Source organism: Lampetra planeri, chromosome 54 (assembly GCF_965212315.1).
Source record: "Lampetra planeri chromosome 54, kcLamPlan1.2.h2, whole genome shotgun sequence".
NCBI lineage: Eukaryota > Metazoa > Chordata > Hyperoartia > Petromyzontiformes > Petromyzontidae > Lampetra > Lampetra planeri.
In genome coordinates this window covers 5,004,670-5,018,760 of record NC_136160.1, presented here as the reverse complement: position 1 = coordinate 5,018,760, position 14,091 = coordinate 5,004,670, and the positions used below count along the sequence as shown (strand labels likewise).

At 53.9% G+C, this 14,091-nt stretch overlaps 1 protein-coding gene across 1 annotated transcript in view; it reads right to left on the bottom strand.

Annotated features, from left to right (window-relative positions):
• The window catches only part of LOC144735122 (uncharacterized), a 35,493-nt gene extending 23,802 nt beyond the window's left edge, over positions 1-11,691 (bottom strand). The window contains exons 1-3 of the mRNA XM_078617538.1: positions 10,232-11,691; positions 1,626-1,796; positions 32-270 (exon numbers count right to left, since the gene is read on the bottom strand). Coding sequence (XP_078473664.1) covers positions 32-270; positions 1,626-1,796; positions 10,232-10,613 — 792 coding nt within the window. The 5' untranslated portion in view covers positions 10,614-11,691. The remainder of the gene's footprint in view (positions 1-31; positions 271-1,625; positions 1,797-10,231) is intronic.
• Positions 11,692-14,091: the final 2,400 nt, after the last annotated feature.

Here is a 14,091-nt window from a genome sequence, read left to right as displayed (position 1 = left end):
GGGGGGGCGGGGGCATGGTGGGGGGCCTCACCTCCGACTCGGCGAGGCTGTCGCCGGCCTCGCTGCGGAAGGAGCTGCGCTTGCTCAGCTGGCTCGAGAGCGACGCCTTGGAGTCCGACTTGCGCAGCTTCAGCCCGCTGAGCAGGGAGCCGCTGCGGAACAGGCCGCGCTTCTTGGCCGCCTTCTCGGGCTTGGCGTTGGCGCCCGCGGCGAGGCCCGCGAGGGCGAAGCCGGCGCGCGTCGTCAGCAAGCCGGGGGCTCCGGGCGCGGCTGCGAGGGCGGAGGGGGGGGGGGCGATGTAGCGGTTAGCGCGACGTGAAGCGCAGATGGACACGGGTCCCCGATGTTTTCCCGTTCGGGGGACCAGCACCGATCGTCGGTCTTCCCCTTTCCCTCCCCCAACCCTCCCCACCCCCCCCCCCCACTAGGTCGACTTAGCCTTAAATGAGTAGCTGAGGCGGAGTGCGTAAAACACCGGCACTGGGGAGACAAAGGCGCCCGGCGCGGTGCTGGCCACACTACCGCCCCGTGTGCCGTGCCGGCCTTCATAGGTGCTAATCGTTGACAGCACTTGCCCCAAGTCTGTTAAAAGCTATATGGGGGAGCTATGTCTCTGGCGGTGGTGGTGGTGGTGTCGGTGGTGATATTATATTGTTATGTTCTTGGCAATTGGGTGGGGTCACGTGATTAATTCATTTCCATCATTCTGTAATCATAACAATCATCAGGGCCATCGTCTCCACGCTATCGGATAACTCCCATTCTTCAGCAAAATAACATCACAATGACCTATTTTTTCTCAATCATCATCATAACTAAATCATCGTCATATCTAAACAATTGTCATTTCCGCATCATCATTAAATCCTTTATATTAAGTTCGCTTGCTTGCTTGCGTGCTTGCGTGCTTGCTTGCTTGCTTACGACCGTGCAAATCTTTCGGTCGTTTTTTAATCCACTTCCCGTGATCCAATTGAGCTGACATTTTGCACACAGACTCGTTGTGCGTGACAATTAATTTTCGTGAATTTTTTTTTCCAAAAAATTACACTTTTTAGGGGAAAATAAATAAATATTTAATTACCAATTGCTTAATGGTGGCAGACAATCATCTGACCCATAGGTGGCAGCCATCTCAAGCCAGAGGACGAGAGGACTCTAGCCGCCACGCATATAAAGGAATTATAGTGAAAAACTTTGTTTTTACGGGTTAATTTTTCCTTTTTTAAAATCATCATCATCACCATGAGTTCTGAATCGTGACAATGACGGCCGTGGTGACGACAATGCAATAACGGTGATGCTGGTGATATTGGCGGTGATGATGACAGTGAGAGTGATGATGATGGTGGCGGCGGTGATGGCAGTAAGAGTGATGATGATGGTGGCGGCGGTGATGATGATATGGCGATGGCTGCGGCGGTGGTGGTGGCAGCGATAGTGGTGGTGGCGATGGTTGCAACAGTGATGATGGTGGCAGTGATGACAATGGCGGAGACAATGGTTGGCTTCGAGAGTGGTGGTGGTGATGGTGGCGATGGCGGCAGTAACGGTGGCGGTCGTGATGGTGGCAGCATTAGTGGTGGTGGTGGTGACGGTGGCGCCGGCGATGACGCTGCGTTCACCGTTGGGCTGGGGTTGCTCGGCGGTGCCGTTGCTCTGCTCGCCGGCGCTACGGATGGAGAGCAGGGAGGAGCGGTGCGCCGCGCGGTACACCGACGCCATGCCGTACGGCACGCTCTGCCGCAGCCCGTAGCCGTGGCGCTCCCCGTTCACCCATTGGCCCTGGTAGGTGCCTGCAGGGAGACAAAGGTAAATGTAAAAGATCCTCCACTACGCCCCCCACCACCACCACCCCGCTGTGTCGGGGCAAGTGCCGTCAGCGAGCGCGGCAACTCACAATTTGCCGGCCGGTAAGGCCGTGACCACTCGAGCGGGTGTTGTGGATGGTGCTTCGCCCGGGCCGCCTTTGTCTCCCCAGTGCTGATGTGTGTACACACCGCACCGGGTGTCCGTTGTTTAAGGCCCAGTTTGAGCTAGCGGTGGTCCAATAATAATTTCCGATAATTGCCACCAATGTTAGCCGCGAGCAGCCGTGAGTACGATGCGCCGATGACGGTGCAAGACGACAAAGATCCCCCATCTAGCCTTAACAGACTGTTGGGGCAAGTGCTGTTTGCGTGGCCAGCACCACGCCCAGACACACGATTCTTTACCGCTATTTTTACTTTACTAGGTAAGGCCCCACTGAGCAATGCAGCTCTTTTTTTCAGAAGCGACCTGGCCACAAACGACAGCCCAACAAAGTGGTTTATCATCATCATCACGTGGAAATGTGTAGCAGCCCAATACTCTAAATGCGTGGACATTGATTCTAATTGTGGAGGGAAAAACCGGACCCGAAGAAAAATCCACGGCGACCACGGGGAGAGAGACACCGCAAACTCCATATACACAGGCGTCGTCAGAGTCGGGATCGAACCCACGACCTCATGTATACCAGGCGAGGTAGTTAACATCTCCTAGCCACCGTGACGATGATGAGAGAGAGACACGCAGACTCCATATACACAGGCGTCGTCAGAGTCGGGATCGAACCCACGACCTCCTGCACACCAGGCGAGGTGGTTAACATCTCCTAGCCACCGTGATGATGATGAGAGAGAGACACGCAGACTCCATATACACAGCAGGCGTCGTCAGAGTCGGGATCAAACCCATGACCTCCTGCGCACCAGGCGAGGTCGTTAACATCTCCTAGCCACCGTGGTGATGATGAGAGAGAGACACGCAGACTCCATATACACAGGCGTCGTCAGAGTCGGGATGGAACCCACGACCTGCACACCAGGCGAGGTAGTTAACATCTCCTAGCCACCGTGATGATGATGAGATAGAGACTAAAACTCCATATACACAGCAGGCGTCGTCAGGGTCGGGATCGAACCCACGACCTCCTGCACACCAGGCGAGGTAGTTAACATCTCCTAGCCACAGTGATGGTGCCCCGTTCGGGACAGTTGCCAAATCGACGCGGGAAGTGACCACAGACGAGGTGGGAAGGAAGCCGGGCCGTGCAAACCGGTGCCGACAATTGCCCAAGATCCTGCGGTCCTCCACGTATATTTTACACGCTTTCTTTGAACTCACTCTGTCTGTTGATGTCGTTGTTGTATCCTCAAATCTTGTAACTCGATTTTTACCCACTTCCCAATGCGGTATCGACTGAAAAACTTGGTATACTTATGTCATACTGATGACAATACTATATTTTATCATAAGAAATAAAAACATATTTTAAACATAATTTTCTATGTTATGTTTCGGCTTGGGTCTAATTGTCCACGCTCAACTGACGTTGGCTGTAATTGGCCTTTACGTTATGGCAAGTTACGGGGCCACTTCCTGGAGTCGTGGAGTTCTGCCATTACTAGTACATTTCAAAAAGCGTGTTTTTAAAAAAGTTTGTTTTCAATATTACTACTACATCCGCTCATGACGCGCAAAAGCGCTTGCCACGAATGACCTGCGGCACCCCGGCGATATAAATTTCGATTTAAAGCTTTCGTGACTGCAGGGATTCATCTTCTTGGTTCTTTCGGTAAGGTCACGTAGAAGGGAAATAATAAAATAATAAAAATAAAACATAATAAAATACAATTCTCACGACGTTTCGGCCACAAGGCAAGCAGCCTCGGCGATGTCGTCGAGGTGCCGTGAACCGTCGCCACGGCAACTCCGCTCGGCCATCGAACAAAGACCGATGGCTTCTGCGGCCGTCTGGAACGCTCTTCTTCCCTTCCGCTCTTAGGAAGCCGCCACGGGGAGCCGTGCGCTTTTTAAGTCGTCTAGATTTAAAACCTCACTTGTTTTGAAATGCTTTTTTTGTGTTTCGTTTGCTGTCCTTCCCCCGCACCTCCGATTTTAGCGCGGTTGATAAGGCACGGTGCGAAATTCTACGGACATGCGTACGGGTAAGATGCCATCGGCAACTAATCAGCGTTTAAGCACCACGTGGGAAGAAACCCGGAGCGGCCGGAGATAACCCGCGCGTGCGAGGGGGAAACACTCTATCCCGTACAGACAGAACAGGTAGCTTTAACACGTAGGCTGCTTTCGCGACCAATAAACCGACTATAATCACCCAGGAATGTCTGTCCTTAACGCTCGTGACGTCACTCCACATCGACCAGCCCCCCCCTCATTAATATTCATGAGCAGGTGACGTCACTCAATATGGAGTACTCCCCCCCCCCCTCACTAATAATCATGCGCTCGTGACGTCACTCCACGTCGACCAGCCCCCCCTCATTAATATTTATGAACAGGTGACGTCCTCCACTTGGACCCCCCCTCATTAATAATCATAAGCAGGTGACGTCACTCCACATCGAACAGCCCCCCTCAGTAATAATCATTATAAGGTGACATCCTCCAAATGGACACCCCCCCTCATTAATAATAATTAGCGGGTGACGTCACTCCACATGGGGGGGGGGGCGAGGCGCCCCCTCCCCCCTCCTCGGCGTCAACTCACAACCCTCACGACAAAGGCGGAACCCTCACGTCACGTGATCTCCGTCACGCTGTTGAGACATCAAAGTAAAAAGGACGTCATTATGAACAGGGGATTATAACCTTAAAATGAAATAGGTCTGTGTCACCGCGCCCTTACACATTGCACACGGATGGATGCGATGAATGAATATATCACGTCGTGGTCTGATTTTCGCTTTAAAGTTTCACATTTACTGCAACACACCCGGTCCCTGGACAGGCAAAAGGATAGTTCTCTACAATCGAGGCTGTTGGGTTATAGTGGTAGGAACCTCCTGGTTCCACCAGCCCACAGGGGATTATTGTGTCCGCCCGTCCGTCGTGCGTCCAAAAATGGGAGGGGTGGGGCTGGGTGGAGAGGGGAGGGTGGGGAGGGGCTGGGTGGGGAGGGGCTGGTCACCCCGTGGTGCCCTTACAAAACTCAACGTTTAACCTACTCACGCCGGCTTGTGCCCGCCCTCACAGTCGGCCATATTTGCGGAATACACCACGCCGCCGTTGACCCTGGCCGTTGACCGAGCAACCCAACGTCCCTACTAATGACGCACTCGAATTGTTAAATGTTGTGGGTTTACTCTCCAACACGCAAACCGGTGTTGCCGTTCTGTTAACGCGACGCAACCTTTACCAATTGGCTGTGTCGGGGTGGTGGCGGGTTTAACGACGCGATCATATGAACGCGATCTAAGGGGCCGTCCATAAATGACGTCACAAAGCTCTGCCCCCCCCCCCCAACAAAAACTAAAACATACTTCAAATCGCTTTAAACTATTGTCATTGTAGTGCGTATTTAATGTGGCGCTGCACTCTAATGTTGTAGGAGAAAACATTTATTGTAAAGAATATTTAATTAAGTAAAACGTGTTGTCTATATTTATTTAAAGTTGCGCATTTTGATGTGACGTCACATTTCTCAAAGCCTCCCTCCCCTCGTCACACATCGTCACAAATGTCTGACCCCCCCCGCCCCCCGGTGCGTGACGTCATTTATGGACGGCCCCAAAGGTGGAGTCCACGCCTCATGGGTGAAGGATGACGGGGGGGGTGCATGGGGCCAGCTACGTCACGCACTGTACAGGGGTCGAAGAGGGGGGCGGGGCGGCGGGGGGGTGGGTGACCCCACTAACGAGATGAGAACCCCCCTAATCCACCCCCACCCCCACCCACCCACCACCTGCCAACCACCAATCACCACCAGCATCGCCCCCCCCCAACTCCCTCTCCCATCGCCGGTCCCATAGCAACACCGGCGGTCAATTAATTCCCATGGCAACCAACATCCTCGCCATGCATCATCATCATCAACACTCGTCTTGCCCTGGACCATTATCCCACCTCCTTCATGTCTCCTCCCTCTCCTCTGCCCTCATCTCTCCTCCCTCCCTCCCCCATCCCTCCTCATGGCTCTCCCTTTCTCCCTCCACCCCCTCTCCTCCCTCCCTCTCCTCCCTCCCCATGGCTCTCCCTTTCTCCCTCTCCTCCCTCCCCTCTCCTCCCTCCCTCTCCTCCCTCCCCATGGCTCTCCCTTTCTCCCTCTCCTCCCTCCCCTCCCCTCTCTCTCCTCCCTCCTCCCTTCATCTCTTCCCTCTCTCTCCTCCTCCTTCTCTCCCCGCCACCAGGATTGGGGGGGGATTTAGAAATCCGCGGAAGCTCCCCAACACCACAGGCGCAGGATTGTGAGGGGGTGGGGGGGGAATTTAGAAATTCGCGGTAGATCCCCAACACCGCAGGGGCAGGATTGTGGGGGGGGGGTTTAGAAATCCGCGGAAGCACCCCAAAACCGCAGGGGCAGGATTGTGGGGGGGGGTTAGAAATCCGCGGAAGCTCTCCAATACCGCAGGGGTAAGATTGTGGGAGGGGTGGGGGATTTAGAAATCCGCGGAAGCTCCCCAACACTGCAGGGGCAGGACTGTGGGGGTGAGGGGAGGATTTAGAAATCCGTGGAAGCTCCCCAACACCGCAGGGGTAGGATTGTGGGAGGGGTGGGGGGGATTTAGAAATCCGCGGAAGCTCCCCAACACCGCAGGGGCAGGATTGTGGGGGGAGGGGGGGGCGGAGGCCTCCATCCAGCAGTGGATAGACCAGGCCCGATGACGATCATGATGAGACACCCACGAACGAATCGTCTGCTGTTGTTCTGCCGCGATTGAACTGCCCGTGTTGCGGGCAGAGTGGCGTCGAAATGCGGAGATGGAGCGGTGGCGCAGCGGTTAGCGCGCTGCGTGATTTTCACAAACCCGGCCACGACCCGAGTTCCATTTCCCGCTCGCAGGCCAACGCCGGCGGCGATTATCTGCGTCAAATGAGTAGCTGGTGTAGCGGTGTGTGAACATCGCCACTAGGGGAGACAAAGGCGGCCGGGCGTGGTGCTGGCCACCCACCTCCTCGTGTGCCGTTCTGGCCTTCGTAGGTGCGACTCGCTCATAGCACTTGCCCCTACAGTCTGTTAAGGCTACACGGGGGAGATCTTTGTCTCTGTTTTTTTGGAGCATTACTAATGCAAAAACGAGTACTCTATGTCACCGCCGACGTTTCGAGCAAACACCCTCGTTCACAGCACGCACAGTGAGCGAGTTTCTTTCCGGCTACCTCGAGCGATGTACGCGCCCTGAAGGACCATCGCCCGAAACGTCACCTGCCGCATGCTAATTCAATGTCTCTTGTTCAGGCCGCAGTGTTGTTGTTGTCGTTGTTGTTGTTGTTGACACGTGGAGCGTGTCGCTGCTGTTGTTTGTGCACGGCGGTGGTGGCATCGCCGGAATAATTTCCACGCAGAAGGGTTCAAATCGTTCGTAAAAAAAAACCGATGGGACGGACACAAAAAACATTAAAAAAATGCGTCTTTCACCGACGTTCCATCGTCGACATCGTCACCTCGAATGGGTTTCCCCACCACCATGGCCAGTGGCGATCGTAGCGGCCCACAAACAACAAAAAAACAAAGATAAAGATCCCCCGTGTAGCCTTAACAGACTGTAGGGGCAAGTGCTGTTAGCGAGTAACACCTATGAAGGCCAGAACGGTACACGAGGGGGTGGGTTGGCCACCACCACGCCCGACCGTCTTTGTCTCCCCCAGTGGCGATGTTTACACACCGCACCAGGTACTCATTTCAGGCTGAGTCGACCTAGGGGAGGCCCAGGACCGGTTTAGATAATCGTCACTGGTGGTGGTGGCCGTGAGCGGGATTCGAACCCGGTTCGCTGGGTTCATAGCGCAGCGTAGCGCTAACCGCTGCACCACCGCTCCCCACAAACAACCCCTCCACACACTCACAAATTCACACACTCACCACACATTCACACACATCGCGAAACAAAACCAGGGCGTCATTCCGTCAATAATGAGGGCCCACGCGATTTCTAAAATTAATTTCTTTCAAATAAAACTGGAGCCAAACTTTCGTTTCGGATTGGAATTGGTGAACATTTCCCCCACCCCCCGCCCACACGTAGCACCATCCTCGGTGAGTCTTGAGTCTCGGCGAGATTTCTCCAAACACCGTGCCGGATGTATCTGATTATCCAGGAAAAGCCGCCGCGTCATCATCACATGCCAACAGCAAGCACTGCCAACCAACCAATTTGAATGGGGAGGTTCCCTAAACCATCATCACACTTTCACAAACACCCCCACACACACAAACGTCACTTGCCCTTCACCCTCGCCTTCGATTAAACGCGGTTGGATACGTACGGCGCGAAAGAAGTTCCACGCAACAGACTAAACACCTCATCTCCTCCCGAACACGATGATCGCAACGCCGACGTCTAAACACCATCGGAGCTCCACTCTGGTCTCCATTCATCACCACCGCCCGCAAATGCATCTCTAACCCACTCATCGCAATGTGAACCGGCCAATCACCATATTCTCAGGTTTTTTCGGTAAAGTCACGTAGGTAAAAACATTAAAATTAATGAAAGTAAAATAAAACAAAAATAAAATTCACGACGTTTCGGAGGCAACACAAGCCTCCGTCATCAGGTGGGACCGTCACAGCCGAATTAGCTGTGACGGTTACTTTTTATTAATTTTAATTTTTTACCTACGTGACTTTACCGAAAAAAACCTGAGAATATGAATCATTGCAGTCACGAAAGCTTCAAATCTAGAATTAAGGCCAATCACCACCAACCATCACAATCCACAACCACCCAAACACGACCACAATATCTCACCTCCACCATAAAAAAAATCCCACCACCACCAAAGATAAAGCCGCCCCCCCCCTTCATAGCCTTAACAGACTGTTGGGGCAAGTGCTGTTAGCGAGCAGCACCTATGAAGGTCGGCACGGCACACGAGGGGGTGGGTGGCCAGCACCACGCCCAGCCGCCTTTGTCTCCCTCGTGGCGAAGTTCACTACGCACTGCACCACGTGCTCATTTGAGAATCCGAGTTGGTCGAGGGGAGGAGGCTCAGGACCGGTTCAGATAATCGTCACCGGTGTTTTTGGTCGTGAGAGGGAATCGAACTCAGGTCACCGGGTTCGTAGCGCAGCGCTCCCCAAATCAGCAAACCACACCACCACCATCAATCACCTCGCCTCCATCAGGACATGTCTCCGCCCCATCATCACAACCCTCCACCAAACAGCTGTATGTGCCTCTACCACCACGACCATCATCTCATCCCCGTTCGTGTAGGCCTCCTACCACCACAATCAGTGCTCAGCACCTACTAATCTCACCTCCATCCGAGGTCTCAATCACCACAACCAACCACCACTATCTCACCACCACCACACCTCCATCCGAGTAGGTCTCCACCACCACCAACGTCTCATCACCACCACCCACCAACACCCACCACCACTACTACTATCTCACCACCACAAATCTCACCTCCATCCGAGTAGGTCTCCACCACCACTATCTCACCACCACCACCACTATCTCACCACCACCACTACTATCTCACCACCACCACTATCTCACCACCACCACCACCACCACAAATCTCACCACCACCACTACTATCTCACCACCACCACCACTATCTCACCACCACCACCAATCTCACCACCACTACTATCTCACCAACACCACCAACTTCACCACCACCACCACTACTATCTCACCACCACCACTACTATCTCACCACCACCACTATCTCACCACCACCACCACCACAAATCTCACCACCACCACTACTATCTCACCACCACCACTACTATCTCACCACCACCACTATCTCACCAACACCACCACCACCACAAATCTCACCACCACCACTACTATCTCACCACCACCACTATCTCACCAACACCACTACTATCTCACCACCACCACTATCTCACCACCACCACAAATCTCACCACCACCACTACTATCTCACCACCACCACTACTATCTCACCACCACCACCAACTTCACCACCACCACCACTACTATCTCACCACCACCACTACCTCACTACCACCACCAATAATCTCACCTCCATCCCAGTAGGTCTCCACCACCACCACTATCTCACCACCCACCAACACCACTATCTCACCACCACTACCTCAGCACCACCAATAATCTCACCTCCATCGGAGTAGGTCTCCACCACCACTATCTCACCACCACCACTATCTCACCACCAACACCACCATCTCACCACCCACCAACACCAATCTCACCACCACCCACTCACCACCACCACCCACCACCACCCATAATCTCACCTCCATCCGAGTAGGTCTCCACACCGTACCCGTCTTGCGCCCCGTTCCCCCAGGTGCCCTCGTAGCTGGCACCGCCCGCCCTGGCCCGCCTCGTCCCGTAGCGCCCCTTGCACCCGTACGTCCACTCGCCCGAGTACACCCATCGGCTGCCCTTCTCCTCCACGCCGAGTCCGTGCCGCTTGCCCTGTGCCCAATGGCCCCGGTACGTGTTGCCGCTGGGCCACGTGTAGACGCCCGCCACCTCGAAGCCGTGGCTCCACGAGCCGGCGAATTCGCCCTGGCCATGTGGCCCCGTGCAGACGCCGTGGCCGTGCGCCTTGCCCTGCTCCCAGCCGCCGCAGAACGCGCCACCATCGTCGAAGTCAAAGCGTCCGCCGGTCATACATGCGGCGTGGCGGCGTGGGGGAGGAGGCCTCGTGGTGGTGGTGGTGGGTGGGTGGTGGTGGTGGATGGTGGTGGTTGGCTGGGTGGTGGTGGGTGGTGGTGTGTGGTGGTGATGGGTGGTGGTGGTGGCTGGCTGGGTGGTGGTGGTGGCTGGCTGGGTAGTGGCTAGGTGACTTGGTGGTGTTGTGGATGAGTGGATGGTGGTGGTGTTCTGTAGAGTGGATGAGTGGTGGTGTTATGTAGAGTGGTGGTGTTATGTAGAGTGGGTGGTGGTGGTGTGATGTAGAGTGGATGGTGGTGGTGTTATGTAGAGTGGGTGGTGGTTGTGATGGTGACGTGTTTGTGGCTGGTGGTGTAGAGTGGATGGGTGGTTGGTGTTATGTAGAGTGGTTGACGAGTGGTGGTCGATGGTGTGATGCAGTGAGTGGGTGAATTGTGGTGGTTGATGGTTGACGTTGATCCTGGCGGTGTGAATCTCAGTGCTGATGTGGTTGTAGTGCTGATGGTGGTTGCGGCTGTAGCTGTGTTGCCGGAGTGCTGATGAAGATTAATAAGGTGGATGATGATGATGGTGGTGGATAGTTGCAGTGTGGACTATTGATGAAGTGACCACGCGTGGTTTTCCTTCAGTAAATTCTCTGTTGTTGTCGCACTGGTGACGGCGGCGTAGCTGTTGACAGATGAGTAGATGTTTGGTGAGGCACGGCGTGGGTATTAATACAAAAATAAAAGCGGAGATTTACCCAAATAAAAAAAATATTGAATAAATAGACCCATTCAATAACAACAAAGGCAGTCGTAGCGTTAGCAATCCGTGCCGTGGCTTAATAGCCCACTGACTTAATTACCTGCTCCGGTTATACCACCTCCACCACTAAAAGCAAGATTACCAATAATGAATGATGATGTTGATGATGATGACGTTGATGATGATGATGATGTTAACGCCGTAATCCTTCCACGTGCACGGAGCATGCAGCACTAACACGGGGGGCTATGCCGTCCAAACACTGGCGGCGACTGCAGAGAGAGAGCGAGAGGGGAGAGAGGGGGTGGAGGGAGGGGAGGGAGACAGAGGGAGGGGTGGACATGGAGAGAGAGGAGGGAGACAGAGGGAGGGAGAGGGGAGGAGATGGAGAGAGGGGGTGGAGAGAGGGGAGGGAGACAGAGGGAGGGAGAGGGGAGGAGATGGAGAGAGGGGGTGGAGAGAGAGGAGGGAGACAGAGGGAGGGAGAGGGGAGGAGATGGAGAGAGAGGGGAGGGAGACAGGGTGAGGGAGGGAGGGAGAGCGGAGGAGATGGAGGGAGAGAGGGGAGGGAGTGAGAGGGGAGGAGGTGGAGAGAGAGGGTGATTTAGTATAGATTCATACTTGCATTTTTTAAAATCTGTATTGTATTATGATTGTTATTGGGATCAAACATCGAAATTGAATTTTTAGCACTTTCTGTACACAGCATGGACGGGTTGTGCTTTTTTCCCGTAGGATTTAATTGTTTCCGTATATGATGTTCAGATTTGTGTACAATGAATTTTAGGTGTATCTTGTAGTTGTATTGTTTGTTGCGGTTGAACCCAAATCAAGAGCCGAATGGCTCACAGGGTAAATCCTAATAAATTTAACTGGGTGAGGGTGGGAGAGATAGCTGGGAGTAGATGGAGAGAGAGAGGGGGGATGGGAGGATATGGAGAGTAGAAAGAAAAAGAGTAGGAGGAGGACATGGGGATGCGATGATAGGAGAGAGATGTCGAGGTAGGGAGGGAGATAACAGCATGAAGTGGTAAAGACGAGAGCGAGAGATGTGAGAGAGGAGTGGGTGGGGTACACACGGCCAGGTTGTAAGATGCACCACCAATGTTTACTTTAAAATAGAAAATATGGGGAGTGTACCGTGTAATCCAGAGAATACGGTACCTACCTAACTATCAGGTCTAAGCAAACGGGTCAAGAATTGACCTATTAACCTTTTGACCTAATTATGGCTGCTGATGTGTGCTTTTTAGAATCGCCCACGCTGAATTTGTCTGTTGGGTACCACCTACATTTTTTTTTAAGTTTGTAAAAACAATTACAAATGGCATTGAATTGATGCAAAACGATCACGCAATAAAAAAAAAAGAGGATGGGAGTGAGACGGATCGTGAAATATTTCTTGAAATCTTTCATTAAAAAAGGGGGGGAGGGGCACATAAAGCAAAGCATTGAAAAAAAAAACTAAAAACTGAAATGATGAACGAAGCAAAGTGCCGACTACACCGAGCATCTTCTTGTTTCCTCTGATCGTAAATAATAATAAAAAGAGACGGATTGAAATCAAGAGGAGGAGAGATAGGAGGAGGAAGGGGGGGGGTGAGACGGAGGAGGAGGGGAGAGATAGGGCACGAGGGAGAGAGAGACGCGGGGGAGAGGCTGGCGGAGCGAGAGAGTGACGGATTGAAATGAAAAGGGGAAATTGGGGGGGGGGGGGGGGGTGCCGGGGAGAGGATGGAGAAGGGATGATGGGAGAAGACACATCGCCATCAACATCATCATCATGAAACATCACCACCAGCGTCTACTATCATTCACCATCGTTATCTCCAACATCACCCATCATCATCATCATCCACCATCATCATCCACCATCAATCCACTCCCCAGCACAGGCACTCCCGTCCCATCACATCCCATCACATCCCATCACACAGCACGGCAGGCTGTGACATCACAGAGCACTGTACAGTAGTGGTCCAGATGTCTTGTGACGCCCCCCACCCCACCCTAATTAATTGAATCCTAATATATATATGTTTGTCACGCCTTTGCATATTAATTTGTTTTAAGTGAACGTTAGTTTAATATAGATTAATTACGTTTCAGAGAATGAAATGTGGGTCACGAGATATTTGGACCATCCTGTACAGTGTCGGTGGACAACCCCCAATCCACCTCGCATCACAAAATACATCCCCCCGTACCCCCTCCCCTCCATCCCCCCTTACCCCTCCCCTCCATCCCCCCTTACCCCCTCCCCTCCATCCCCCCTTACCCCTCCCCTCCATCCCCCCCCTACCCCCTCCCCTCCATCCCCTTTCCCCCTCTCCTCCATCTTCCCCCCTCCCTCCTCCCCTCCCCCATCCATCCCCGCTTCCCCCTCCCCTCCACCCCTCCCTCCTCCCCTCCCCCATCCACCCCCCTTCCCCCTCCCGCCTCCTGTCTCTCCTGGTCACCCACTCCTCCCTCCCCTTCGTCTCCCACAACCACCACCCCCCTCCCCCTTTTTCGTCTCGCCCAGGAGCCTCGGTCCAGCCAGGGGAGGGAGGAGGGTGGGAGGGTGGGAGGGCGGGGAGGGGAACGGGGGGAGGGGAAGGGGGGGGAGGAGGAGGAGGGGGGAGGAGGGGGGAGGAGGGGGGAGGAGGAGGGGGGGGAGGAGGAGGGGGGGAAGGGGGAGGAGGAGGAGGGGGGAGGGGGAAGGAGGAGGTGGGCTGGGGGAGAAGAG